The 27,015-nt window shown below is 40.1% G+C and overlaps 1 protein-coding gene across 1 annotated transcript; it reads right to left on the bottom strand.

Annotated features, from left to right (window-relative positions):
* Positions 1 to 633: 633 nt before the first annotated feature.
* LOC106586153 (protein Wnt-10a) lies at positions 634 to 27,015 on the bottom strand. Its single transcript, XM_014173057.3, has 4 exons — positions 26,507 to 27,015; positions 24,788 to 25,053; positions 21,545 to 21,918; positions 634 to 3,588 (listed from the first exon to the last, which is right to left on the bottom strand). Exons 1-4 carry the CDS (start codon positions 26,566 to 26,568, stop codon positions 3,127 to 3,129), a joined length of 1,164 nt encoding a protein of 387 aa, XP_014028532.1. The 5' UTR covers positions 26,569 to 27,015; the 3' UTR covers positions 634 to 3,126.

The following is a 27,015-nucleotide window of genomic DNA, read 5'->3' as shown; positions in this document are numbered from 1 at the left end:
AGTTACTTAATAATATTTAGTTGAAACAACATTTTTTTTTTTTTTTACAGTGTATAGACAACCATATATTTGCATTGAGTTTTAGGTTTGGAAGAACTTACATCAACCATTCATCTGTACAAACTTTAATGGTGGTTTACAGCTAAATTAATTGGGGACAGTTAGAAATGTACTGGGGGTGGGGGTCTGGTCCAACTCAAGGTGTCATAGAAAAAAAAAATCGCCCCCCTCCGCAACATTTGAAATATTTTCACACAAACCTCCCCTTGTACTGTAAAATAAAATGCACACCCCCACACAGAATTAACAAAAAATGATGTTTACGACCAAAATCACAATATCTGTGTTTATAAACGTGGATGTCGACTTTGCCACTTCTGCATGCTTTTGTGGCACAGTCGGTGCCACGCAAGGTTTCAGGCCAGAATGTTGAGGGTTTGCCGACCACCTCGGACAGCTAACTCTCCCTGCCTGTTTCATTAGACCTACACTACGATCAGAGCCCGGCTGCAGACAATGATAAGCTAGGGGGAAATCCGATTTTCAAGATTTTGATGCTATATTTATAATTTTTTATATATATATATATATATATATATATATATATATATATATATATATATATATATATATATATGTGTGTGTTTTTCACCAACAGGTTTCTGTACCAATGCACCACAACCAATAAGCAAAGTAGACCAACTTCATGGTTTGCGTTTTTAACACCACAATCTGCAGTTTGGATGCTAGAATTATATTTTGGATGAATGTGCGCAAGCAGCCTAAAGGAGGCTTTTAAAGTAGCCTAACCAGATTAAAACATTGTGACCGGTTGTGTTTATGCCACACATAAAAGGTAATACATTTTAACAGTGAAATGACAAATATTCAGGCTATATTGAAGCGTTAGGTTCTAGGTGCGCGAGGAATAGTCACTCAGATTGGAGAGAAGGCAGAGCAGTGTTAAAGGGACACATTGGGATTTTGGCAATGAGGCCCTTTATCTACCTCCCCAGAGTCAGACGAACCTCGTGGATACCATTTGTATGTCTCTGTGTCCAGTTTGAAGGAAGTTAAAGGTAGTTTTGCGAGCCAATGCTAACTAGCGTTAGCACAATGACTGGAAGTCTATCCCGAAGTATCCTTTTAAGCTTTCCTGAATAACTGGACCTGCTGGGAGCATATGTGGCCCAAATATTATAAGACAACTTGGGAGAATGATGATACGCAACAGACAGCGCATCGAGAGTAAACCCACAACTGATCCAAATGGAATTAATGGAATGAAATGTTCAAATAACAGGGCTTTTTCAAATTACATTTTCATTGCAGTTTACAGCCTAGAGCATGAATTTTGTACTCACTTGAAAACAATAATGCAATTATTCTTTGGATTGTGGTGTTGTAGGCTAGTTTAGGTAGGATAATTGTATTGTCCCTAAAAAAAGATCACCGAGGGAGCTTTTAGAGTTGCGTGTCTCATGTCTTCACTGTTCTTTCATGCACCTGGCATCTCCTCTTGTATTGAAAATTGGTGCTGATTTGAATGATTTTATGTGTGGTATGATTGCTACTTAGCATATATCAGATCTGGATAAATTATCCGCAGGTTAACATTTTCTGTCATGAATCTTGTTCTGGAGTTAGCTCTGCACTAGCTAGCACAGCCACAAAGTCATAAAATCTGATTTTAAACCTAACCCTAAACTTAAACCTAACTTCAACTACACTGCTAACCCTAATACCTAACTCTAACCTAAAATTAAGACCAAAAAGCATTTTTTCCCCCTATACATTTTTACAATATAGCCAATTTTGACTTTACAGCTGACCAATCTAACGGGACATCGCTCAGTTCTGCCTTCAGGACAAGACAATATACGTCAACCTGCAAACGATCTACCTACCACTATTGTCACTATGAATGGTGGATAGATAGCAGTATAGACAGTTAGACTGGTAGACTATATTGACCTGTGGTATAATTAACGTGCGGAAAAGCGTAGTGCATAAGGGAAGTACCAAAACATCTTGATAGGGAAAGCACAAGCAGATGAGGACATTTGGCTAGGATGGAAGAAATCATATATTAAAATCTGCAAAATGGCGAATGTAAACCAGAGAAAGAACGCACTATACCCACCCCTGTGCCCAAAAGAAAAACTGCCCTCCCCTATTTTGGACCACCACCACAATCCAGTACATTTCTAACTGTCCATTGAGTCAAACCTATGAGATAACGGTAGTGCTTTATAACATTGACTATATCTTAACAGTTAGTAGTGTGAAGGCAGGGCTATAGATGACCCGATTTTGCATAGACCAACCAACTGGCCCAGTCTTTTCATTGTTTCAGCCTTCCAGACATGAATCAGCTCCACCATTGCCCTCGGGCTGTTTCTCATGTCCATTCTGTGTACTGTAACTACTCATGTCTCTATCGCTTGACCATCTGATCCTCTGTCTTCACAACTCCATCCTTGCAAGAGAACACCCGCAACAGTCAACACTCTAGTCCACATTTCCTGCCTTTTTGCCAGTATGGACAAATGTACTGTTGTGAGGGACAAGGTAGCCATTTTGCAGAGTGACGTCTAGAATTGCCACATTTTGTAACCTGAAACATTACATAACATTCGAAATGAGTTGACATGGTTAACCTGTCGCTCGGAGTATAGCAAGAGTAGATGTAACATTCTGGAACGATCTCTAGCTTTTCCCAACTGCTGCTTGTCTTCTTCTTCTTAAATTACCGGAATCCCATGCAGTTGTTTTAGTCTAGAGATAACAAAATCCACCATTTGTCATTTTCGGGAAGCCTTGTTTAAATAAATGAGTGCTCAGTTATCAATATTATCCATAGTATTTCACTATCTTTAGTCTAATTTATCCTAAAAACACTTTCTGAGATGAAAGGCAGTGCAGATCCAGAGTCTCTGAACTATGGTGGTTGGACACATGCTGTGCACACATTGATTGTACACCTTTTAGAACTGGCTATATTCCAGTCTTGTTTTCGTGCGATCCATTCTACTAATGGAAATGGCAATCCATTGCAAAGGGAAGGGGTGCATTGCAGTCTTTCTCTGTTTAAAAAAAGGTATATTATTACATTTCTGCATTTCTTCATTTGCAGACACTGACCCACTCTGTTATTCGACACTCTTCGCAGACCACGTAACAGCACCAGTGGAACTTGCAGTTGCATCGTTCACTGCGGGTCTGCTGTAAAATGTTATGGCCTCGCCCGCAGCAGAGGCTTTCACAGTTGTCCATTTCGTGACTTGTCTTGTTACAGATCCTCCCTTGCGTTCCGGCCGAGTCGGACCGCAGATCCCTCTCGCAGAAGTCCGGGGACTTCTCAAAGTAGACCAGCTCGTTGAGTCGTCTGTGTGTGGGGTGGTGGGCGTGCTCCAGCTGGCCCGTGTTCCTGTTGTGGGCTTTGATGAGGGTGGCTATGTGGAAACGCTCCTTGAGCAGCGAGCCTACCACCCTGAACTCCGGTGTGACTTGCCAGCAGGTCTTCAACTGGCAGCTTCCTGATGTCCCGTGGCATTTGCATTTCCGTCTCATGTGGTTCATCACCACCTGCACAGAGGGGAACAGGGAACTGCACGTTAACATCCTCCTTCATCCCATCCTGTAGTAGGACACATGTTCCCTCATCAAATTAGGCAAATCATATAGACTGTGATTAGACTCCTTTTTCATTCTACAACTGGTAACATTAAGGACTTACAATTGTCACTAAAAGAATTAGCTTGACTTTTCTGCAATAATGTTTAACAGAAATAAACTTTATTTACACCATTTCTCACTCTAAGGTGGTGGAACTCCCTTCCACTTGATCCTGGCCCCCTCTCCCAAAACGAGGTGTGTGTGTGCTTCATATTGCTGAGTAACCAATTAGGCATCAAACAAATTACAGGCATCACAAATATCTAGGTAGAGTAGCACTAGCCTAATATTGAGCGGTTTTGTACAGCCGAAGCTGTACTGCAGTAGCGTTTTTTCATGACAATGTCAAGTTCACATCCCGACTGAGGATGTCCCTCCCACACTCCCAGACCTCCCATTCTCTCAACAACGCACTCACCTGTCACTCTGAGTTATAAACTTTTAGATCCAATTACCAACAGGAAAAGGGGCCACCCTCAGCACTGACAGATGCTCCCTACACCCACCCCTATCAACAGCACAAGCACAAACACACACCTTCAGCACTCACACATTCTACTCTCTCCTAGGCCTCTACCCAGCTGCCCTGGGACACACACACACACACAAGTTTAGTTTGCTGAAAGCCAAAGGATTTACGTTTCTACTAGTACAGTATGTGATTCACAGCTGAAACGAGCTGGGGTGAAACTGGACTATTTAATGTGCTGGCTTCTCTTTCTTTGTTTTGAGATAGAATCTGCTGAAGAGCGAGGAGATCCCGAAATGTGTTTTCCCTTTGGATAGAAACGAGTTGAAAGCCAACTTTATTATTCAGCTGTGTTCTGATCCATTAAACAGAGCGTTCCGACGGTTTGAGCCGAGGACATGGTCGTAGCCACTCTAAGACTAAAGGTCATTTTGAACAGTTGCCAAAGCAGATATACTTTGTGAAGAAGCAGGAATTTTTTTAAGGCTTGGGTTTGTGTGCTGTGGGTTTCCATTTCAGGGCCTCTTGTAGGTGTTCCCATTGAATAGAGAGAAAGTGCTATTCTGTGTGAATGAGAGTTGGAGAGTGATAAATTGACCCACTTGATTCATCCATTAGGAATGATACGGAAAGAGAAACAACACCTGATCTCACTGGGGCCAAAGCTAACAACTATTGATCACAGCCCATTCAGACCAAATATCACAAACCTGGTAAATACTTTTATGCTTCGTTTTTACATCAGCGCATTGGGTCCCTGAACTGCATCCTTCTGGCTTTATATACACCCTGTAATTACACAACAGTAACCCACTTAACCCTTTAGATACACACTGAACTGGCCGGTCTAATTGTATCCCTACTGTACTTTTTTTTCTCATGAATTCTCACAATCAACTGTCTATCTAGTAGACTTGTTAACTACAAAAAAACGTCTGGATGAAGCGATATCTTGGAACCTGTAAGCGGGGGACGCAAAAAACGACACACTAAAACGAGAGACGACTGAAACCAAAACGGGTATAAAACCTCAGCTCTGTTCACAGTTTAGGGAATGGGACCTGCCTGCTCATGTCATGAGTGGCCCGGTATGACATGACTGCGGTGATGATGATCAGATCAGCAAGCTTGTTCCCTTTACTCCACGCCTTGTCCAACCGCGCACCTGGGAGCATGAGCTGAGTCCACGTGCCTGTGGCATCGGGAGGAAGCGTGTGTGAGCTGCCTGCCGAGCCGAGCTGTCCGATAGGTGACTGACTGACGAGAGACGCTGACAGTGATTTAAGGAGCCCTTTTGGATACGGAACTGACTGACTGGGTTTTAGAATCTCACTCATAGGACCAGCGGCTAGACAAGCCTGGAGGGGAGAACAGAGATCGGAGTACAGGAACTGTCTAATGCTCATATCTGTGTCTGCCATCCACTGATTAGCAACTCCTAAATGGCTCCCTACTCCCTATATAGTGCGCTACTTTTGACCAAAGCCGTATGGCCTATGGCAGGTATACTAAAGTACAATTTGAAAAAGTGAGGTCACAAATATTTCCTAGACGGCAAAGGTCCGGATGGATATTGTCATTTATCGGCGTAGTAACAAACCCCCTCCTTGCGACCCAAGAGACCCCAAACTGTTCAAACTGTTCCCACCCCCTCGTTTTGGCAGAGAGAACATTTTGCAATTTTAAAGCTCATTCCCTGCAATTCTACACATTTTGTCATGGGGCGGAGAGAACATTTTTCAGTTTTAAAGTACATTTTCTGCAATTCTCAACAGGCTCAGAGACAGTTTCTATCTACAAGCCATCGCAGTGCTGAACACTTGAGCTGGACTGACCACTTGCACTGACCCTCCACACTTTAGTACACATGCACTCACTCACGCACACACCCACACAGATATACACTCATCCACACACACACACACACACACACACACACCACACACACCAGTAGAGGCTGCTGAAGGGAGGACGGCTCAAAATAATTTCTGGAACGGAGCAAATGGAATGGCATCAAACACATGGAAACCATATGTTTTATGTATTTGATACCGCTCCACTAATTCCACTCCAGCCATTACCACGAGCCTATCCTCCCTAATTAAGGTGCCACCAACCTCCTGTGACACACACAGACACACATATACATTCCTGCTACACATCACAACTGTTCCTTCCAGACTCCCCCTTCCCCAAAACAAGTGGACTATAAATTTTGCATTCCTGTGGGGGTACCGTATTGAACCCGTTCTGGGTCCGGATCCGGACCGCGGTCCGCCAGTTGAGTATTGCTGGCCTACAGTGTATAGGGATACCATTTGGAATGCAACTTATCCTAACAATGGTCTCATTACTGACGCTCACTGCTAACACTGCCTGTCTTGTACAGGTCTCACTCTATAGCAGGGTTCCCCAATAGGTGGTCCGAAGGTGATTTTATTTAATTAAAACATATTGGACATAAAAGACAGTAAAATAACTTTTTCCAAATGTTGTTGTGTTAGAGCCTGAATTTAAAATTGATTAAATTGAGATTGTTTTGGTCACTGGCCTGCACACAATACCCAAAAATATCAAAGTGGAATTATTATTAATATATATTTTTTTTTTACAAATGAATTAAAAATGAAAAAAAAAGTAACAGATTGGTTTAACAAGTCAAATAATATGTTGCATGGACTCATGGATGTCTTCCAATGCCTCGCAAAGAAGGGCACCTATTGGTAGATGAGTATAAAAAAAGCAGACATTGAAATTCTCTTTGAGCATGGTGAAGTTATTAATTACACTTTGGATGGTGTATCAATACACCCAGTCACTACAAAGATACAGGTGTCCTTCCTAAATCAGTTGCCAGAGAGGAAGGTAACCACTCAAGGATTTCATCATGAGGCCAATGGTGACTTTAACAGTTAAAGAGTTGAATGGCTGTGATAGAAAACAGAGGATGGATAAACATTGTAGTTACTCCACAATACTAACCTAATTGACAGAATAAAAAGAAGGAAGCCTGTAAAGAATACAAATATTCCAAAACATGTTTGCAACAAGACAATCAAGTAGCACTGCAAAAAATATGGTAGAAATGTTTACTTTTTTGTCCTGAATACAAAGTATTATGTTTGGGGCAAATCCAATACAACACATTACCACTCTCCATATTTTCAAGCATAGTGGTGGCTGCATCATGTTATGGGTATGCTTGTAATTAAGGACTGGGGAGTTTTTTCAGGATAAAAACATCCTAGAGGAAAACCTAGTTCAGTCTGCTTTTCACCAGACTCTGTGAGATGAAGTCACCATCCAGCAGGAAAATAACCTAAAAGTCCAAATCTACTCTAGAGTTGCTTGCCAAGAAGACAGTGAATGTTCCTGAGTGGCCGAGTTACAGTTTTGACTTAAATCTGCTTGATAATCAATGACAAGACCTGAAAAGATCTGCTAGCAATGATCGACAATCAATTTGACAGAGCTTGAAGAATTTAGAAAATAATAATGTGCAAATGTTGCACCATTCAGGTGTGGAAAGCTCTTAGCGACTTACCTAGAAAGATTCACAGCTGTATTCGCTGCCAAAGGTGATTCTAACATGCACAGTATTGACTCAGGAGTTGAATACTTACCTATTCAAGATATATTTGTTTTATTTTTCATTATTTGTTTTAATAAATGTTTGACTTTTTCTTCATCTTTGACATTATTTTATGAGTATTTTGTGTAGATCGTTGACAAAAAATTGACAATGAAATCCATTTTAATTAAACTTTGTAACACAACAAAATGTGTAGAAAGTCAAGGAGTAAGAATATTTTCTGAAGGCATTGTATCTGTTTGGGATTCTTGCTGTCAATTTGCGGTGTACAAATGATTTATAACAATGTCCCGCCCCTCCGACTCCGCTCAAGGAAAAATCGTCCCAAAGCTGAATTTAATTGGGGACCCCTGCTCTATATTATATTCACACAATAATCCATCATGTTTACAACACATACTATATTATACATGGTAATCACTGTCAGATGATATAAACAAACAATACATACAGTATTTACAGTAATACCAAAGGCTGCTACCTCTGTATTACAACTGTGTCATCTTAGGGAAAAAATATTAAACGATTCTTTGGCTGTCCCCATGAGAGAACCCTTTGAAGAAACCGTTTTGGGTTCCAGGTAGAACTTCTTTTTCATTTCATGTAGAATCCTTACCACATTAGGTTCTACCTGGAACCCAAAAGGGTTCTTCAAAGGGTTCTCCCATGGGGACAGCCAAATAACAATTTTTTCCAAGTGTATCGCCTCGATTTGAATGCCCTCTTATATGAAGAAACATTAACGTCCAACTGCACATGGTCATATCCTCCAAAGGCCTCTATCTCAGGCCTTTGACTGTCAGTCTCACTGAAAAGTGTGTGTTACATATGTAGGTCTTATAAACTAACACTGTAGTTATGCAAAGAAAAAAATATGTACTTTGAAGTATTTGCCCCCAAATTCATTGGCAGACCACCGTTAGAAACACACATCTGGGCTGTTTTAATTGGGGAAGAGTGAGACAGACTCCTCTATAAACCAGCCTCAGACGGAGATCAAATAAGACATATTGGTAGCAGAGTAGGACCACAGGCAAAACTAGGTATTACATGGTCTACAGAGCACTCAAACGCGACACTATCTCTCTGTCCCAAATACAGCGCAGGGCCCTGGTCAAAAGTAGTGCACTTTATAGGGAATAGAGTACCATTTGTGACACAAGCCATGCTCCTTCCTTTATCAAATGCTGTGTCTGTTTAATATTGTCATCATTCTCAATCCCCTTATTCCTGTCATCCTTACTGTGTCATTAAAAATGGGATTTAATAGTCTATTAAAATGTTATGACCTAAACGGCTTCTGTTGACTGTCTTACTTGTGAATTGTTACTGGTATGTTGTCTGTCTTCAATGGGATTAACAGTACGATAATGACGCAATGTTGAGCAAATATAACATTAAATGATGAAGTTAGATACAACTACTAAGATATTTGTGCTAAATAGATCTGTCCTGGAATCGTAAACAGACATTTTTACGAACAAAGTTACATTGCACACTGCTTTATGTCGTTCCATGTAACAGCAACCATAAAGGGATGTGAAGCCACGATTTCAAAGAACATAAACAAACCCACATCGTATTAAGTTTCAGCATCACTTAAGTAAATCAAACACAAGTCATCAAAGAACGGTTAAGACGGCGACACGCAACAACTGACACTAAACAATCATTTCATCTCAAAGTAATAAGGAGACCAAATGAGAACCTTCCACTACACACCAATCATGTGCAGGATTACTCTCTGTTAATTGTACACAACATTCACCGATCCAATTTGGCCTTCCTAGTAAAATTCTATCCATAAAGTTTCAGTTTCCACCTGCGTTGCTTTAACAGTGGTGCACATTTGTTCTGGAGGCCAATGGAATGCTCCCTCTCCTCAGATGATGCTGCATGCCTCTAATGGAGATCCAACAGGCAACCATAAAGGATTTACAAAGACCAGACCAAAAAGTCAAAATGCACACAGTCAATGTGTAATAAGCTCTGCTACATATTAGCGAGAGAGAGAGAGAGAAGAAAAAACAGCATCATTAATCTAAATATACAACATAAAAGCAGAAAGATAATTGTCACCCACAGCACCAGCCGCTCAAACAAGCTATCCCGAAGGTATAAAGAAAGGCTCAGTTTGTGTTCTCATGAAATTACCTGCATTTACATGTAAATGTGTCCGTCTACTATCTTAGCACATTGCTCATACTCATAGCTGTGAAATTATGTCAGCGTTTGTGGTGGGTGTGCAGTTCCAATTGAGTGATTCCAATGAAAATATTGTTGAAAGGAATTTACTACCATTGCAAATGTCTCCATGTTGTCGACAGCCACTGTAAACATTTAATCACGCAGCGGGATCTTCAAAACTATGTTCCGATCAATCATGACATCATTATACACAAACATACTGATGTGCAAGGGCGTAAGTTTGTGTTGGATATTGGGGGGTAGGGGTCAGGTTCAGGTTCAATCGGTTCCCCTCTAAGGGGGGCAACGCATCCCGGGAGATTATTTATATATATATATATATATATATATATATATATATATATATATATATATATATATATATATATAGACAGATATATATATATATATATATATATAGACAGATATATATATATATATATAGATAGTTGTGAAATTATTGTTTGAATTTTGAAGGTAAAATACATCCAAAAATGTCCTGATAATTTGGTCAATATACCCCAATCACAACTGAAACACCAATATGTTTCTATTTTACTTTAAACCGCGTTGTTACTCTTAACTGTTCAGAAAATCACCACCACACCCCTTCTTTTTTAACTACATTTAACTGTCAAAACCCATTATTCTATTTGTGTACCCTTCACCATGGGTCAGATCTTCAATCTCAATTCACTTAAATGCGCCAAATACCTGTTTTAGCCTGTCACTGCCAGAAATTAAATTTTGGCATATTGTGTCATTGTTGAGCACAGCCACATCTTCACAACCAAATGACAACCACATGAAATCAGAATGCGGCAACAGCATTTGTTACATCACTTGGGATACAGTCAGAATAGATGAGGAGTTGAACCGAAAGTTCCAATCTGTGTGCAATGTAAATTGCTGTGCAATGTGCTTTACCAGACTGCCTTATAACTCAAATTCTCACCTGATGACCTGTTCATCCTCTCCCTGCCTCAACATGGGCAGTGCTCTCCTTCTCTCACTCTCTCTGTTGCCTGTCTTTGAACCCTGCTATAATCATATGACCAAATACCATTATCATATACAAAAATAGCTAGCCTTAACAATGATGGGGTTAGCTTATTAACATGAATTATATTCTGCTTTTATTAGCTAAATTATTTATTTACTGTCTGGCAATAGGTAGAGCTAGCTAGCTGACTACATAGTACCAGTATATTATTAATGGTATAGTAGCTAGCTAGCTATGTAGCCTTTCATTAATTTACTTACAGTCCTCTGCACTTCCCCCAAAAATCATATATCCTGCACTTTTCTCTTCTTTGGCATTGGCACCTCCATTAAGGGCACTAGCTATTTTTTCACTAGAGTGCACACTGACTCACTGAGTGCTGCTCATCTAAAACTACAGTTGAAAAGGGAAAGGGGAAGATCCAGATACTGTGGTGCTAGCTTTGGTACTAGCGTAACTAGCTAGCTAACGTTATCCGAGCTAAAATAGCCAACCTAACATTGCATCACTCGGTATAAAACTATTTTTACACAAAATGATGTCATTACCAATAGTTCGCTAGTTACACAAAAACGTAGGAATACATCTATGAAATGTTCATGATCTTTTACTCAATTTAAACTTTCTAAACATTCATACATTGGAGCGCAAACACCACAAAGAGAAAGAGTGAGAGGGTAGTGTGCGATGCTGAGCTGTTACTGCAGACCAAAGAAATACAATGCAGCCCGATGAAAAGGGAAATTAGGAGAAATTGCAAATTTCTGTTTTTCTTACAAGCAGTACTCAACTCTTTTTCCCTTTACCATGAACCGGCCAGCTGCCTCTGGGGACCAACCAAAAGGGTATTTGGCAGTGGGGGATCCAATCATAAAACGTGGAACTGAGTCACTGTTGTGCAAAGCAACATAAATCCAGTAGCTGCCTGGCGCTTTACAGTAGGGAAGTGTTTTCCAATCAATTAAACTCATCATGGTATATTATCGGGGGGGGGGGGGGGGGGGGTTAAATTGACCTGTTACTAATATTGGTGGGGGTCACGACCCCCCTTACCCCGCAAATTACGCACCTACTGCTGCGAAGTAAATTTTGCTAAACGTTTGTTTAAAATAAAGAAAAGAGAAATTAGTCAGAATGAGAGGGATGTGCTTCTTTTTTTTAAACTTTTCTCCCCTGATAAACTTCTCTGAAATCTGTATTTGTGGGGAAGGAAGGGCGAATCTCTTTACTTTCCGCCCTGTTTGATGTCTAAAATCTTTTGCTGGGTTTAAACATCTGTTTCCAAACAGCCAGCAGCCACTAATTAGAGCTTTTAACAAGACTGAACGTCGTGAGAACCAGAGGGTGGGCATGAGGCGACATGTATACACCAGTTTTTTAGGGGAGGTGTTGGGGGAGGTGGTAGAGGGTATGAGGTATTATTTGAGACCTCACCTGTCAGTGTTTTCGTTTTGATTTGGGGGGCTTTCTGCTCTGTTTGAAGTAATCAAGGCACTGCCCTGGCTGCATTCATCTAACGATGCACCACTCCCTGAATCATACTGTACCTCTGACGTCTCTGTACACTACTTCAGTATATTACATTTACACCTTCAATTGTTTTCTTCTCCCAGTGTAGAACTCATTAAAGCGTTGATATTTTGAGGTGTGCTAAGAAAACTGCACTCCACACGCCCAAAGCATTGTGCAACCTGATCTGAGAGACGACTAGCAGATGCACAGACTCTGCAGCATTGAACGCTGGTCATATCTGTGTCAAAACACAGCTCAGATACTCTACACTGAGTTCATTGACACTGTTCACAATAAACTCAATTCCAACTAGATGAAATGGAGCTTTACAGAAATACATTTGAAGATACAGCTCCTTCAAATTACACAGTGCAACTGCTGATTGACGTTCTTGTGAATCTTCTTGTAATGGAAGTTTTTGTTTCAACTCATGTATGTGAATAGTGCCGTTTTTCTTGGCTCTCCTTGTGATCCAAGAAGCTGTCTCCAAAAAGCGGTTTTGACAGTTTCAAAGCATTTCCCAGTAGCAGCAGGTAACGTTTCTAACACAATCAGCTACTGTTGCCAAATAGGCCTCTTGGCAAAAACAGAGCTTCAATGTGCCCAAACTATGAAATCTTCCCTGCAACATTTCACACTGAGTGTCGAATATATCGAAAGTTAGTAGCTAGCTATGCCTTTCTATCTTCCCTATGTTGATAGATTTTTGTCATAACACTGCAGCTTCCTAAAACCAAAGGGTGTAACATTGATCATATATCGTCAATCTTGGGATCCAACTAAGAACAGCAGCCTCGTAATACGTAAACATAGAAACTGCTGATTTGGAAATTATATTATTTGTTTTTTTCAATGTATGTCATCTGATTGTACAGTATATCACTGGCCTCTTGAACTTTTCCAAAAAGCAAATGGTGTCATGGCTTATTGTGTCTATGCTATGGACAAACTCATGGGTCACTGTGTAGGGCCGAGCACGGCTGTATCCCGCTGCACATGAGAAGCATGACTATCATCTGAGGCTCTCTATCTATCTTTCTCTCCCTGCTTCGCTAAGTAACTCCACAATTGTGTTTTGTCTGAATAATCAAGGAAACCAGAAGTAAACTGATGGAAAGATACAAGACCGAATTACTGAGGAGGAAGCGTAGAACAATGAGCAATTTACTACTCCTTTTGTTTATGGCAACAGTGCTGCCTGGGAGCATACAGAACTTATCGCTGTGATTTAAATATCAGTGTCCAGTGCATCAATAGTAACAATAGGAAGTAGAAATATTACTAGTTGTGGTAATAGTAGTAGTACATTTACGTCATTTAACAGACGCTCTTATCCAGAGCGACTTACAGTAGTGAATGCATACATTTCATTTCATAAATTTTTTTTCTGTGCTGGCCCCCCGTGGGAATCGAACCCACAACCCTGGCGTTGCAAACACCATGCTCTACCAACTCAGCTACAGGGAAGGCTGTAGTAGAATTAGCTGTAGTAGTAGTAGTTGTTGTTGTTGTAATAGTGTAGAAGGAGTAGTAGTAGTAGTAGTAGCAGTAGTTGTAGTAGTAGTTGTTATTGTTGTTGTTGTAATAGTGTAGAAGGAGTAGTAGTAGCAGTAGTGGTAATAGTAGTAGTAGTAGTAGTAGAAGTAGTAGTAGTAGTAGTAGTAGTAGTAGTAGTAGAAGTAGTAGCAGTAGTAGCAGCTGTAATAGTAGAAGTAGTGTAGTTGCAATAGTAGTTGTTGAAGTTGTTGATGTAATAGTGTAGAAAGAGTAGTAGTAGTAGTAGCAGTGGTAGTATTAGTAGTATTAGTAGTAGTAGTTGTTGTTGTAATAGTGTAGAAGGAGTAGTGGCAGTAGTAGTAGTAGTAGTAGTTGTTGTGGTAATAGTGTAGAAGGAGTGTGAGTAGGAGTAGTAGTAGTAGTAGTAGTTGTTGTAATAGTGTAGAAGGAGTAGTAGTAGTAGTAGTAGTAGTAGTAGTAGTAGTAGTAGTTATAGTAGTAGTAGTAGTAGTGGTAGAATTAGTAGTATTATTATTAGTAGTAGTAGTAGTATTAGTAGAAGCAGTAGTTGTTGTTGTAATAGTGTAGGAGTAGTAGTAGTAGTAGTAGTAGTTGTTGTTGTAGTAGTTGTTGTTGTTGTAATAGTGTAGAAGGAGTAGGAGTAGTAGTAGCAGTAGTAGTAGTAGAAATAGTATTAGTAGTAGAAGAAGCTGTAGTAGTAGTAGTAGTTTTTACTGTTGTAATAGTGTAAAAGGAGTATGAGTAGGAGTAGTAGTAGTAGTAGTAGTAGTATTAGCTGTTATTGTTGTTGTTGTAATAGTGTAGAAGGAGTGGTAGTAGCAGTTGTATTAGTAGCAGTAGTAGTAGTAGTAGTAGTAGTTTTCGTTGTAATAGTGTAGAAGGAGTAGGAGTAGTAGTAGTAGTAGTAGCAGTTGCAAAAGTGTAGAAGGAGTAGTAGTAGTAGTAGTATTACTAGTTGTTGTTGTAATATTATAGAAGTAGTAGTAGTAGTTGTAGTTGTTGTTGTAATAGTGTAGAAGTAGTAGTAGTAGTATTAGTTATAGTAGTAGTAGTAGTAGTGGTAGAATTAGCAGTATTAGTAGTTGTAGTAGTAGTAGTAGTAGTAGTAATAGTTGTTGTAGTTGTAATAGTGTAGAAGGAGTAGTAGTAGTTGTAGTAGTAGTAGTAGTACTTGTTGTAATAGTGTAGAAGGAGTTGTAGTAGTATTAGTAGTAGTAGTATTAGTAGTAGTAGTAGTAGTAGTAGTAGTAGTAGTAGTAGTAGTAGTTGATGTTGTTGTTGTAATAGTGTAGAATGAGTAGTAGTAGTAGTAGATGTAATAGTGTAGAAGAGTAGGAGTAGCAGTAGTAGTAGTAGTTGTTGTTGTAATATTGTAGTAGGAGGAGTAGGAGTAGTAGGAGTAGTAGTAGTAGTAGTAGTAGTAGTTGTTGTTGTAATAGTGTAGTAGTAGTAGTAGTAGTAGTAGTAGTAGTAGTAGTAGTAGTACTCCTTGTAATATTGTAGAAGGAGTAGTAGTAGTAGTAGTAATTGTTGTTGTTGTTGTAATATTGTAGTAGTAGTAGTAGTAGTAGTAGTAGTAGTTGGTGTTGTTGTAATAGTGTAGAAGGAGTAGTAGTAGTAGTTGTAATAGTGCAGAAAAAGTAGTAGTAGTAGTAGTAGTATCAGTAGTAGTAGTAGTAGTAGTAGTGGTAGTATTAGTATTAATAGTAGTAGTAGCAGTAGTAGTAGTAGTTGTTGCTGTAATAGTATAGTAGGAGGAGTAGGTGAAGTAGTAGTAGTAGTAGTAGTAGTAGTAGTAGTAGTGGTAGTATCAGTATTAATAGTAGTAGTAGCAGTAGTAGTAGTAGTTGTTGCTGTAATAGTATAGTAGGAGGAGTAGGCGTAGTAGTAGTCGTAGTAGTAGTAGTAGTATTAGTATTAATAGTAGTAGTAGCAGTAGTAGTAGTAGTTGTTGCTGTAATAGTATAGTAGGAGGAGTAGGCATAGTAGTAGTAGTAGCAGCAGTAGTTGTTGTTGTAATAGTGTAGTAGGAGGAGGAGGAGTTGGAGGAGAAGTAGTAGTAGTAGTAGTACTAGTTTTAGTTGTAGTAGTAGTAGTAGCAGTAGTAGTAGTAGCTGTTGTTGTAATAGTGTAGTCGGAGGAGTAGGAGTAGGAGTAGGAGTAGTAGTAGTAGTGGTGGTATTATTAGTATTATTATTTGTAGTAGTAGTAGTGGCAGTATTAGTAGTAGTCGTAGTAGTAGTAGTAGTTGTAGTTGTTGTTGTAATAGTGTAGTGGGAGGAGTAGGAGTAGGGGGAATAGTAGTAGTAGTAGTAATAGTAGGAGTTGTTGTTTTTGCTGTAATGGTATAGGAGTAGTGGTAGTAGTAGTAGTAGTAGTAGTAGTAGTAGTTGTTGTTGTTGTTTTTGCTGTAATGGTATAGGAGTAGTGGTAGTAGTAGTAGTAGTAGTAGTAGTAGTAGTTGTTGTTGTTGTAATATTGTAGAAGGAGTAGTAGTAGTTGTTGTTGTAATATTGTAGAAGGAGTAGTGGTAGTAGTAGTAGTAGTAGTTGTTGTTGTTGTAATATTGTAGAAGGAGTAGTAGTAGTAGTAGTAGTAGTAGTAGTAGTTGTTGTTGTAATAGTGTAGACGGAGTAGTGGTAGTATTAGTAGTAGTAGTAGCAGTAGTAGTTGTTGTAATAGTGTAGTAGGAGGAGTAGGAGTTGGAGGAGGAGGAGTAGTAGTAGTAGTACTAGTAGTAGTAGTATCAGTAGTAGTAGTTGTTGTTGTAATAGTGTAGTCAGAGGAGAAGGAATAGTAGTAGTAGTAGTAGTAGTAGTGGTAGTATTAGTAGTAGGCGTAGTAGTAGTAGTAGTAGTAGTAGTAGTAGTAGTAGTTGTAATAGTGTAGTAGGAGGAGTAGGGGAGTAGTAGTAGTAGTAGTAGTTGTTGTTGTTGTAATAGTGTATTAGGAGGAGTAGGAGTAGGGGGAGTAGTAGAAGTACTAGGTGTTGTTGTTGTTGTAATAGTGTAGTAGGTGGAGTAGGAGTAGGAGGAGTAGTAGTAGTATTAGTAGTCATAGTAGTAGTAGTAGTAGTAGGCGTAGTAGTAGTAGTAGTAGTAGTTGTTGTTGTAATAGTGTAGTAGGAGGAGTAGGGGAGTAGTAGTAGCATTAGTTGTTGTTGTTGTTGTTGTTGTAAAAGTGTAGTAGGAGCAGTAGGAGTAAGGGGAGTAGTAGTAGTAGTAGTAGTACTAGGTGTTGTTGTTTTATAATAGTGTAGTAGGAGGAGTAGGAGTAGGAGGAGTAGTAGTAGTATTAGTAGTATTAGTAGTATAGTAGTAGTAGTAGTAGTAGTAGTAGTAGTAGTAGTGGTAGTATTAGTTTATGTGTCGATGGGCTAGGGTCAGTCTGTCACATCTGGAGTATTTCTCTTGTCTTTTCCGGTGTCCTGTGTGAATTTAAATATGCTCTCTCTAATTCTCTCTTTCTCTTTCTTTCTTTGTCTCTCTCGGAGGACCTGAGCCCTAGGACCATGCCTCAGGACTACCTGGCTTGATGACTCCTTGCTGTCCCCAGTTCACCTGGCCGTGCTGCTGCTCCAGTTCCAACTGTTCTGCCTGCAGCTATGGAACCCTGACCTGTTCACCGGACGTGCTACCTGTCCCAGACCTGTTGTTCCAGACCTGCTGGAACCCTGACCTATTCACCGGACGTGCTACCTGTCCCAGACCTGCTGTTTTCAACTCTCTAGAGACAGCAGGAGCGGTAGAGATACTCTCAAAGATCGGCTATGAAAAAGCCAACTGACACTTACTCTTGTGTTACTGACTTGTTGCACCCTCGACAACTACTATGATTATTATTATTTGACAATGCTGGTCATTTATGAACATTTGAACATCTAGGCCATGTGCTGTTATAATCTCCACCCGGCACAGCAAGAAGAGGACTGGCCACCCCTTATAGCCTGGTTCCTCTCTAGGTTTCTTCCTAGGTTTTGGCCTTTCTAGGAAGTTTTTCCTAGCCACCGTGCTTCTACACCTGCATTGCTTGCTGTTTGGGGTTTTAGGCTGGGTTTCTGTACAGCACTTTGAGATATCAGCTGATGTAAGAAGGGCTATATAAATAAATTTGATTTTGATTTGATTTGATTAGTAGTAGTCATAGTAGTAGTAGTAGTAGTAGTAGTAGTTTTAATAGTGTAGAAGTAGGAGTAGGAGTGGTAGTAATTGTTGTATATGTATATTAATATTTTTTTATAAACTCTTTAATGTATGGGCACATTCTCTTCTTTGTTTATTTCAGAAAACATACTGAACTAACCCATAACCCAATCCTCTGATACTGCTACTTCCTGTCATCTCTGGAGCAACACAAATCTGACACAAATCATCCACTTAGTCCAACACCAGAGCAATAATACCATTGTCAACACCAAGCATCTGTCCATGAAAACAACTACATTGGCTGGGAAACTCCCCATGGAATACCACATTTATATTATTCAATTGATCACATGTGGTATCATAACATCAATCAAAGAAAACTAGCGTTAAGTATAACCAATTTTTTGAAGGAAACTGTTCTCATTCCAGACCAATGCTATATGTCCATCATAACCAAGCTTCTTTATTAGCCCACATGCTACACAGGGAAAGCCCGTAGTAGAACGTCGATTAAATAGAGCATTCATAAATTGCAAGATCCAAGTCGCTTGAACAGGAGTTATGGCAAAGACATCCACAACAAGCATAAGGGGGCATCTTGCATTGAAACGTAAGAATGACAGGAAAATGTATGTATGCATGAAGGTAAGGTGTGGTGACGATACTGAATTTTCCAATAAATGTCAGCTATGATATTTATTTCATATCAGTCAGTGAATAATTTCCTATATAGATATCTTAAAAACCATACTACGACTATGAGCACTTTCGAACATAATACGCAGCTGCGTCCTTGGGTGTTATTGTAACAGCCAGATTACAAACATTACTAAGAATAAAGTGGGATTGGAGGCCTGACTCAAAGATACCACCCTCGCAAGGCAATTGCATCATGTGGAGAAATCAGTGAGTAATCTGTATTGATAGGTCAACTACTGACTTCTGGGCCAATAAAATCAGACACTGTGTCTCAAAATGACGTGACCGTTAGGATTCAAGTCATAATCATCTCATTCTTTACCTGCTTTCATGGTTAATGTGTCTTTGTAGGGCGGCCCAGCCCCTGAAGTGACTCTTATCAACAGTATGCAAGGTCTCCTCTGTGTTGTCTTAGGAAAGCTGCATTATCTCACCAACCCCCATTCTGTCACACTGGGAATGGGAAGCAGAGGTTCTGTTGTCCTGACATTCTGTAGGTCTGACGTCTGCTTGGACATTAACTTAACAGTAATGCTATTAGTCAACAACTCAGATTTTGAAGTCAGATGCTTATAAAAGGGTCTTAGCTTTCCCTTCTTTGTTCTTGACCTGCACTGGTGAGATACACTCTCTCTCTCTTTCTCTCTCCACCTCTGGGACTCTTGGAGCATGGCCTTTCAGGCTGACTTCTCTCTCTCTCTCTCCCTCTCTGATCATGCCTAGGATAATGTCTTGTAATGCTTGTTAATGCTTTGCAACTTAAGCTAATGCCTTCATTCATTTTACAAAATAATTACATCTATTTGCCTTTGATAGACAATTCTTATTCTTTTCTTGATGCTTTATTCCTGTAACTCAACTATAGTCTCTTGCATATTGCTGAATCATCTTTATGGAGTCAGATAAACATTAGGCTTTGTTAACATACAAAGTGCATAGTCTTATCACGGGTCGCATGTGAAGTACAGTTGAAGTCAGAAGTTAACATACACTTAGGTTGGAGTCATTAAAACTCATTTTTCAAACACTCCAAAAATGTCTTGTTAACAAACTATAGTTTTGGCAAGTCGGTTAGGACATCTACTTTGTGCATGACACAAGTAATTTTTACAACAATTGTTTGCAGACAGATTATTTAACTTATAATTCACTGTATCACAATTCCAGTGGGTCAGAAGTTTACATTCACTAAGTTGACTGTGCCTTTTAGCAGCTTGGAAAATTCCATAAAATGACATCATGGCTTTAGAAGCTTCTGATAGACTAATTGTCAATTGGAGGTGTACCTGTTGATGTATTTCAAGGCCTACCTTCAAACTCACTGCCTCTTTGCTTGACATCATGGGAAAATCAAAAGAAATCAACAAACATTTTTGACCTCCACAAGTCTGATTCATCCTTGGGAGAAATTTCAAAATGCCTGAAGGTACCACGTTCATCTGTACAAACAATGGTGCGCAAATATAAACACCATGGAAACACGCAGCCGTCATACCGCTCAGGAAGGAGACATGTTCTGTCTCACAGAGATGAACGTACTTTGGTGTGAAAAGTGCAAATCAATCCCAGAACAACAGCAAAGGGCCTTGTAAAGATGCTGGAGGAAACAGGTACAAAAGTATCTATATTGACATAACCTGAAAGGCCGCTCAGCAAGGAAGAAGCCACTGCTCCAAAACCGCCATAAAAAAAACAGACTACGGTTTGCAACTGCACATGGGGACAAAGATCGTACTTTTTGGAGAAATGTCTTCTGGTCTGATGAAACAAAAATAGAACTGTTTGGCCATAATGACCATCATTATGTTTGGAGGAAAAAGGGGGAGGCTTGCAAGCCGAAGAACACCATCCCAACCATGAAGCACGGGGGTGGCAGCATCATTTTGTGGGGTTGCTTTGCTGCAGGAGGGACTGATGCACTTCACAAAATAGATGGCATCATGAGGGAGGAAAATTATGCAGATATATTGAAGCAACATCTCAAGACATCAGTCAGAAAGTTAAAGCTTGGTCGCAAATGGGTTTTCCAAATAGACAAATACACCAAGCATACTTCCAAAGTTGTGGCAAAATGGCTTAAGGACAACAAAGTCAAGGTATTGGAGTGGCCATCACAAAGCCCTGACCTCAATCCTATAGACAATTTGTGGGCAGACCTGAAAATGCATGTGCGAGCAAGGAGGCCTACAAACCTGACTCAGTTACACCAGCTCTGTTTGGAGGAATAGGCCAAAATTCACCCAACTTATTGTGGGAAGCTTGTGGAAGGCTACCTGCAACGTTTGACCCAAGTTAAACAATTTAAAGGCAATGCTACCAAATTCTAATTGAGTGTATGTAATCTTCTGACCCACTGGGAATGTGATGAAAGAAATAAAAGCTGAAATAAATCATTCTCTCTACTATTATTCTAACATTTCACATTCTTAAAATAAAGTGGGGATCCTAACTGAACTAAGACAGGGAATCTTTACGAGGATTAAATGTCAGGAATTTTGAAAAACTGAGTTTAAATGTATTTGGCTAAGGTGTATGTACTTCCGACTTCAACTGTATATATAATATGCATATATATCAAATATTACCCCACAACATCTTTTCCATTCAAAACTCCTCAATGATTTAAGAATACGTCCCAAATGACAATCTATTCCCTATAAAGTGCACTACTTTTTACCATAGCCCCTACCACCCACCACCCCCAAACAGCCCTCGTCAGTAGCTGAAACGCCTCCTCTCACCTGCCTGCCAACTCTGTTGTTGTGGAGCCTCATCCTGGCATGGATGTCCTTGTATGTCTCGCGCGAGTCCAGGAAGTCCCTGGAGAACTTCTCCCCAAAGTCCACGTCGGGGCTGCAGCCTCCCCACTCCCAGGAGTCCTGAGGCCCGGGCAGGTCTGCAGGGAAGTGCTCCATGACTCCGTGCACCATGCCCTTCCCCCGGTGGATGGCCTCTAGCTGCAACCGGTTCAGTTTGATGCGGAAAGCCTCCTCATCGCCTCTACGCTTCTCGTCGCAGCCGCACGCCTTCAGCTTCCCCATGGAGCATGCATTGGACACGGCGTGGACCACGCCCGCTGCCGCGATGGCGTATGCAAAGGCACTCTCTCGGAAACCTGCAAGAGATGAAGAGAAAGAAAAGATTAACAATAGAGATACTATCCTGTTATACTCCTTTTGATTCGTACTGCACATACAGTACAGTGCAGTAGATGACTATCTGTGGAGCTATACAGAAGTCCAATGAGCCCTGATGGGTTTTTGAGATACACTGCAGTACCAGTATAAACCCCCACCCTACCTCACAGCACAACAGAGGCAGAAACATCTGGGACAATAGCAATTAAGCCCAAACACTTGCATGTCTCCAGGCCCAGGGGCTGAGAGTGGACAAAGCCCCACCATCCTTTCAACATAAGGATCTGACAGTGATCATTAACAGGGCTGGAAGTGGCCGGTGGTGGTGCAGCAGATGTGAGCACCGTATTGTTAATCCCCTTTAAAGCTCTCCCTTTATTGAGCTCTCCAGCATGTTTACAATTAACCTGGCTACTGTTGGAAACCGTTTGATCTGCCTGCCAAATCACACACAGCAGCCGCACGGCGTCTCAGCCCTAATCAGGCCAGTATGGGCTGCTCTGTCATGCCATGCATGTTATGGGTGACGCAGCAAGGCAGAACAAAAAGAAATAGCAGAAAGTTACCAGTACTAGGGTTTAAAAATTAATTTTTTTCCAGAAATCCTGGTTAGAGGATTTCGGATTTCCTGCTTATTGCTTTCTGATTCCGGGAATCTTCCAACAGGGATTTCTGGAAAACCTGGAAATGTTGGGAAAGTTACCAGAATTTTGCAACCCTTGCCAGTACATACTGTAAGTAGGCCCCCATAAATACATATTATTCTACACATCTTTGAGAGAAGGTTCACGTGTGTAAGGTGATTTTGAGGACCTTCCTCGTGTTGTTCGTGCAGAATCCTAACATTGTTACAGCAACTTAATGGACCTAGAGTTTCTCTGTCCAGTACTGCCCATTTCAAGGGTTACAGGGTAACATACAGAGCATATTCACTACAGGTGTCTGTCTATACTGTACTCTCCTTAGTGGTGATCAGAGCTAATAGCCTGTAAACATGACTCCCCAAGTTCCTGTAAAACCAGCCCTTCTCAGAATCACTTACAGAAGAGAAAAAAAAAGTGTTATAAAAGAAACATGTTTAGAACATATACTCAAGACTTTAAAGGGGAAATCTGCAGTTGCTACATCAATTTTTTGGCTTATAAATGAATGATATGTACTAATTGATTCTTGAATAAGACTTATTAATGCCTCGTGAGCTTAGTTCAACTGTCATAGATGTAAATAAACACTATATTAAAACATGGTTAAAACTATAATTGTGATGTCATGAACGGTAAGTCCTTGCATCCGTAGCCCTGCCTATGAATTTGAGAGTGCTTGCATTTCTCCAGCTCCAACCCTCAGCTTTTTACTGAAACGGGTGAGGAGTATGATTTGTGATTGTTTCAACTGCTTACAGTTTGAGAGAAAATGATGGTATTACTACAAACAGCCCAATTTGAGAGATGCTCAGTGTTACTTATCTTGTGTTGTTGCAACTTGTGATATTTGTACAAGGATTTTCTTACTTTTCAATGACAAAAAGTAGACATGATCAAGACAGAATTCGACTGATCACATTTTTATACTTTAAAAACTCCCAATTGTAACTGTTATTATTAAATATGTATAGGTATACAGTATCAATTAGAAATTACATTTGGAGTAAAAAAAAAAGTGCAGAAGTTTGAACAAGTCCTAAACTGGCCATGACCCCAGTTCAATGCATATTGGGGCTTTAAAGAAAGCCTTAAAGAAAAGCATCCCAAGGGTATAGAGGATAGATAAGATAATAGTCGATGATGTTCCATTGATCATCCCCTATTCACTCACTCATACACACGCGCACGCGCACACCACACACACACACATAGTCGTTTTTCCGCCTCTCCAACTCCCCATGATTCCATGGGGGACTGAGGACGGCACTTAGATGCAGCCCAGAGACAAAGACATGAAAATGCTGTTTTAGATTTCCTCCCAAGCAGGCTGAGGCGAGAGACCTGGAACAAATCAATCTAACAAATAATTTAAAGTGAGAGGCACGCCCGGCTGAACTGATGGCTGAGGAAGTGGGAAAATGAATTAAAGATTAAAGAAAACTGTCACTTTGTGTTACAGAAACCAACTAAACAGGTTTATGTATTACCACTGAGAGTTGGGAAAGTGCTGAGAGCAAATTCACAGCACTTGCACTGGCAGAGAGCAAAAGCATTAGCCGGGCCCCGAGAAGGCTCACTTTATGTGTCTCACTGGCTTTTTAGCCTAGTTTTAATTCAAGCTAACGTAGAAATATGGCCCCATAAAGTATGTCAGAATAAATCAACAAGCAGATACATGTTTGAGGTAAAGAGGATATGTTTCCTGTAGTAAAATTAGATATCCAAACAAACAATTAGATAGGGCATGCATAATATGCCGCATGTGTAAAACTCACTCATAAAAGCTTCTAAACAAAAACTTGCAATAGCTTAATAGCTTTATATCTGTTGTTTCGCTACTGTATGTTTGTTGACGTAGTACAAGAAAATATATTTCAAAGCATGCATTTCTTAGCGGATGAATCAACTCATTTAAAAACGGTTGTTTTTGCCTCAGGCAAAACATACCCATCCATAACCAAATACCAGAAATCCAACAACAAACGCTGTGTGTAAAGTGAATGAGTAAAGGGGACGTGTGGGGTCGGTCCCAAATGGTATCCTATTCCCTTTATAGGGTAATACGTTTTACAAGTAGGGCACTGTAGGGAATAGTGCACAATAGGGAATAGGGTGCCATTTGGGATGCAGATGTGGGAATCAGAAGCACCTTTTTTTAACTCAGGAGGGGTCCCTACCCCATACTGCCTGTTAGGTGACTCACCCCTTTTGAAAACCACACTATCGTATGGGATCTTGTTCCTGGTCTCCAGGCTGGAACAGTTCCACCTGTGTCCTCTGAACTGGTGCTGGCACTCATGGATGGCGATCTGGATCCCTTGGATGGCCGAGGCGGTGACGTCGGGGTTTCTCATGCACACCTCCAGTTGTCTGTGGTTCAGTCCAGGCAGGGTCAAGCACACGGTGTTAGCATTGAGAATGGGGTCGATATTGGGGATTTTCAGCCCAAGAATCTTGTTGGAATCTACCCTGGAACACAGAAGGTTTGATGTTAAGGTGTGTCTGTACTGTAGCACATGATTGATACTTCTGTGGCATGTAAATCATTTATAACAACTGTCATTTACATGACAGGAGTCAGGTGTTTTACAGTATTACACTTCTGAGACTTTATGGTTGTAAATTGTTTCTGACAGTGTTGACTGATGAAGTAGTTGAAGGTCGAAAAGTGGCACGTTGTACATTGAGGAAATGAAAAATTCAGTTTTAATGATTTTATTGTTATGCATTCTAAAATGTATTGCCTATTGCACACACACACACACACACACACACACACACACACACACACACACACACACACACACACACACACACACACACACACACACACACACACACACACACACACATGCACATGGGGGTGCGTGCACACACACACCAGTCAATCTCAGGAAGTTCATTACATAAATATCCATTTGTGCAATCATTCATATTGGCAGTGTTGTTACTGTAATCTCAGTACTGATCAAAGAAACATGTTTGTGACATGTCATTGATAAAATAACAGATTGCATTTCTACAACTCATTTCACCATGTCTCAAAGCACTCCGTGACATCAAACTTTAAGTCCCGCAGTCTGATATTGAATGAAGGGGCATGTCACCGGAGAGGATGGACACCATGTTAACAAGAATGGAAAATAAACACTCAGTTCAAAAGTGTGGGATCACTTTTTAGAGTCATTGAAAAATCCTAAGAGCAAATTCACATCACTTTGATTCTGAGTAGAAAAGTACTTGGGAACATTGGGAACATTTATGTAAATCATGATAGAAATGTGGTCTGTCTGTGATACAGCATTCTCATCAGTAAAACAGTTATGCAGAAGTAAACATTTGATACCCCTTTAAATCAACTTTGGGTTATTACAATAGCGTAAGCAGGATACCTACACTGACCCAGTGTAGAACAAAGATCGTTTTTTTGTTTTTTGTTGCTTACATCTCCTAAAGATCTCCATGTGCATTACATTATCATGCAAAGAGTCTGATCTTTATGACAGTAAAGTTAGTCATCATGTCAATAATATGATACTTATTATTCAGTTATGACAAACTCACATAACGCTAAATGAACATGATTTGAGAAGTTAAAGTTGTTCTGAGTTATTTATTGTACAGTACTAATTGCACAATATGATTTGCGAACAAGAGCAATGCCTACAATGAACCTATAGTGATTGTGCCAACATAGACTAGAGTGTAAACTGTAGCTAGGTGCTGCAAAATGTAAATAAAATCACAGCCGAATATAACGTAGCAACTGTAGGTTGTAATGTGCTGCAAACTTTAGATAAACACTTTGACACACTTCATATTGAAGATGAATGACTACACCAGTAAAAGTAAAAAAAGACTACTGTTCAAAGAAATCTTCAGGTAAAATATTTAAGTAAGTAAATGAAACTTCTCAACTCACCTTTGACTGAACATAGTGATTGCCAACACAAGACATATTAGGCGGTCGAACGAGAAATCCATTGTATCGCTTGTTTTTGACAAAAGATAAGAAATGACATAGAGCGTGTATAACAAGTTATATGTCCCTCTAATATCTGTCCACTCCAGAGTTCCGGGGGACGCGCTTTGAGGATGACAGGTATTGAGCTCAAGTATGGATCTGATTTGAGAACTGATAAAAGACTGACAAAGTGCTGGATGTGCCTAACGACTGCAGGACAAGTCATTCAAAGAACGACAGAGTTGGACTGCACTATCTGTCAACTTATTGAATGCAGGTAAGAAGTTGGAAGAGAGACGACTGAACGCTCTTGCATGCTATCGCACATCTGCACAATTGTACGACAGCTCCGCCAAGATATTTGCATTGGAATAAAGTACTAACAGCGCGCTAACTGGAGTCTCGTTGACTTGTGATGATTTGCTTATACCGATAGCATTCTAAACTACACCACTTAGCACTTTGCC

Source organism: Salmo salar, chromosome 25, assembly GCF_965601325.2.
Source record: "Salmo salar chromosome 25, fSalSal1, whole genome shotgun sequence".
Taxonomy (NCBI): domain Eukaryota; kingdom Metazoa; phylum Chordata; class Actinopteri; order Salmoniformes; family Salmonidae; genus Salmo; species Salmo salar.
The sequence above is the reverse complement of the archived record's forward strand: the minus strand, read 5'-3'. Positions and strand labels throughout refer to the sequence as shown.